This window comes from Alexandromys fortis, unplaced genomic scaffold (assembly GCF_014885135.2).
Source record: "Alexandromys fortis isolate MF-2015 unplaced genomic scaffold, M_Fortis_MF-2015_v1.1 scaffold_41, whole genome shotgun sequence".
In the NCBI taxonomy this organism is placed as follows: Eukaryota; Metazoa; Chordata; class Mammalia; order Rodentia; family Cricetidae; genus Alexandromys; species Alexandromys fortis.
This window is the reverse complement of record NW_026067923.1, coordinates 1,521,566-1,524,697: the sequence shown is the minus strand read 5'-3', so window position 1 is coordinate 1,524,697 and position 3,132 is coordinate 1,521,566. Positions and strand designations below refer to the sequence as shown.

General features: G+C 48.8%; 1 protein-coding gene across 1 annotated transcript in view; it reads left to right on the top strand.

Annotated features, from left to right (window-relative positions):
• The first annotated feature begins 1,774 nt into the window (after positions 1-1,774).
• The window catches only part of Tnfsf10 (TNF superfamily member 10), a 23,065-nt gene continuing 21,707 nt past the window's right edge, over positions 1,775-3,132 (top strand). Inside the window, exon 1 of the mRNA XM_050142060.1 lies at positions 1,775-2,586. Within this exon, the coding sequence (XP_049998017.1) occupies positions 2,284-2,586 (303 nt within the window). The 5' untranslated portion in view covers positions 1,775-2,283. The remainder of the gene's footprint in view (positions 2,587-3,132) is intronic.

Below are 3,132 nucleotides of genomic sequence, written 5' to 3'. Positions count from 1 at the left end.
TCTAGACGCGAATGTCCTTCTATTCCTACCTACACTATTTTAAAAATTATTTATTAAAAATTTCCACCTCCTCCCATTTCCCTCCCACTCCCGCCACTCTCTCTCCCCCTCCCTCTCCAGTCCTAAGAGCAGTCAGGGTTTCCTGGCCTGTGGGAAGTCCAAGGTCCTCCCCCCTCCATCCAGGTCTAGGAAGGTGAGCGTCCAAACAGACTAAGCTCCCACAAGGCCAGTCCATGCAGTAGAATCAAATCCCAGTGCCATTATCATTGGCTTCTCAGTCAGCCCTCATTGTCAGCCACATTCAGAGAGTCCAGTTTGATCACATGCTGCATCAGTCCAGCTGGCCTTGGTGAGCTCACATTAGATCAGCCCCATTGTCTCAGTGGGTGGACGCACCCCTCGCGGTCCAAAAGCATTTGTTCAACTATGTTCATAGCAGCACGATTTGTAATAGCCAGAACCTGGAAACAACCTACGTACCCCTCAATAGAAGAATGGATAAAGAAGGTGTGGGGCATATATACTTTAGAGTTATACTCAGTGGTAAAAAACAATGATATCTTGAACTTTGCATGCAAATGGATGGAAATAGAAAACACTTTACTGAGTGAGATAACCCAGTCCCAAAAAGAGGAATATGGTATGTACTCACTCATAAATGGATTCTAGCCATAAACAAAGGACATTGAGCCTATAGTTTCGTGATCCTAGAGAAGCTAAATAAGAAGGTGAACCCAAAGAAAAACATGTATTTATCCTCCTGGATATTGGAAGTTGACAAGATCATCTTATCTTCTCTTCTAACAAGAGTTAAAGGATTCCCGATACTGAATATGCTGGTTGATGGTGTCACATGATTCAGTTAAATCTTATGGCACCCAGTGAGTGAAACGGGGCTGTTTCTCAAAACACAAAGCTGAGCGGTTTGGAAAATCTTGATAGAGGAGCTACCCAGAAGGCTACAGAACATGTAGTGTGCAGACACATGATTGTAATCCCAGAATTAGGGAACCTGCGGCAGGAGGATTGGAAGTGTGAGCCTAGGAGCCTAGCCTGGGGTACATAGTGAGATTTTGCCCCAAGAACACAAAATAAAAGGAAGATGATGTGTGGATGTGTGTGCCTTTATCCTCATCTTTTCCCTTGTGGCAAGGTCTCTCCCTAAACACAGGACTCATTTTCCCAGCTAGTCTGGGAGCAATGAGCCCCAGCATCCCTGCCCTTCTATCACTGCTCTTCCTGGGGGTGGGGTTATAGCACAGGCAGGGTGCCTGACTTTCTATATGGGTGCCTCGGAGCTGGGGTTTTACACATGTATGGCAGTCAGTGGACTCCTCTCCACTCTTGAGTCTTGGTCATGCTCTTTTGGCTTTGTAAGCACCAAGATGCAAACCCATTACATTTGGTTATGGAAGCCAGAATGCTTGCGAAACATGCAGGCACAGAGTGAGTTCTAGAACAGCCATGGCTATACAAAGAAACCCTGTCTCAAGCCCCTCCCCTGAAATTTGTAATTAGGATGTGAGGATGAGGAAGTGCAGCTCCACAACTGACGGCTTCTGGCAGGGCTGGGGGTTGGGAGGACTCCGTTTCCTTTAAGGGAATGGCCGCTGGGAGTTTGGATATGATCCCGTGAGTACATAATCAACACAAGTTAGACTTCTGTTTGCTTTTGGGGGGGAGGGATCACACGGATAAGGGAGGACCTGGCAGGACAGGGAAGCTCCTCTCTTTCACTCAGACGCACTTCTTTTTCTTTTGGAGTTCCATACCTACTGCCCATCAAATCTTAGCTCTGTGAGCAGGCTGTGGCTCCCGCCCTCTTGTCTGTATTTACTGGTCAGCTCCTGAGAGCCAGTCATGAATTATTCATTTCATCCTCCTGGAAACACTCCACAGTATCAAAGCCTGGGACCAAAGTCCTTAGTCTGGCAGAGCGGCACTAGGAGGGAAGGACAGAGACAGACTCCAGGTAGACTGAGCACCTCCGGGTTTTGCCTGAAACCCAAGTCACAGAGGTGGCTTACCCCTGACGGCCCCATCTGGCCTGGGAGTGACGGCTTTGTAGTTAAGTAACCACCAAAGGAAACTCTGTGAGGCAGGCAGCCAGCATCTTCAGACCAGAGAGAATTTGAATCGCGTCACAAGTGGACCCCCTTTGGCTCCCCACGATGGGATATCCGCCTGAAAGATGTTGCATACGAATTGACTCTGTTGCCAGAAACTGTGCCTGTGCCAGACTCAGGGTCACAGATGTTGGGGAGGGAGCTGGGAGATTTGTGAATGTGCTACTTCCTAACAGATACAATCTGTCCCGACTTGCTCTGCGCCCAGCAAACTCACTTTCAGTTTTGTATGCCACAAAGAAAAGAAACTACAGGTAGTTGGTTTTGCAGTAGCTGGGTTGCACAGCCGCTCAGGGGAACAGACCCAGACAGGACCATGGCCTCCACGAGGACCCTGAAGGACCCCAGCATTGGTCAGCACTTCAGGAGGATGCTGATCTGCACGGTGCTCTTGCAGATGCTCCTGCAAGCCCTGTCTGTGGCCGTGACTTACATGTACTTCAACAATGAGATGAAGCAGGTAAGTAGCCAGGTGCTCTCAGCCGCACTCTGCTTTGCCCCTCAACTTGCTCCTCTTCGAAACTTAGCTGAGGATTAAAATGTGCCCTATCCAGTTACAGATTCCAACTACTCATGCTGAGAGGTGCACGTTTGAAAGACATCCAAATAGGTAGAGTTACAGAACAGGCTCCAAATGCTACTGGTGGGTGGAACAGCACTCCTGAGGAAGCTTGAACTTTCAAAAGTGTCTCTACTTCACGATGTTCGCGCTGTCACCTGCACAAATGCTTTCTGAGAAGTGCTCTGGAGTTTCTTGTGTGTGTGTGTGTGTGTGTGTGTGAGAGAGAGAGAGAGAGAGAGAGAGAGAGACAGAGACAGAGACAGAGAGACAGAGAGAGAGAGACAGAGAGACAGAGAGAGAGACAGAGAGAGAGAGACAGACAGACAGACAGACAGACAGACAGACAGAGACAGAGAGACAGAGGGAGGAAAGAAAAGAGAGGAAGAGGCAGGGAGGGAAGAAGGAAGGAAGGGAGGGAGGGAGGGAGGGAGGGAGGGAGGGAGA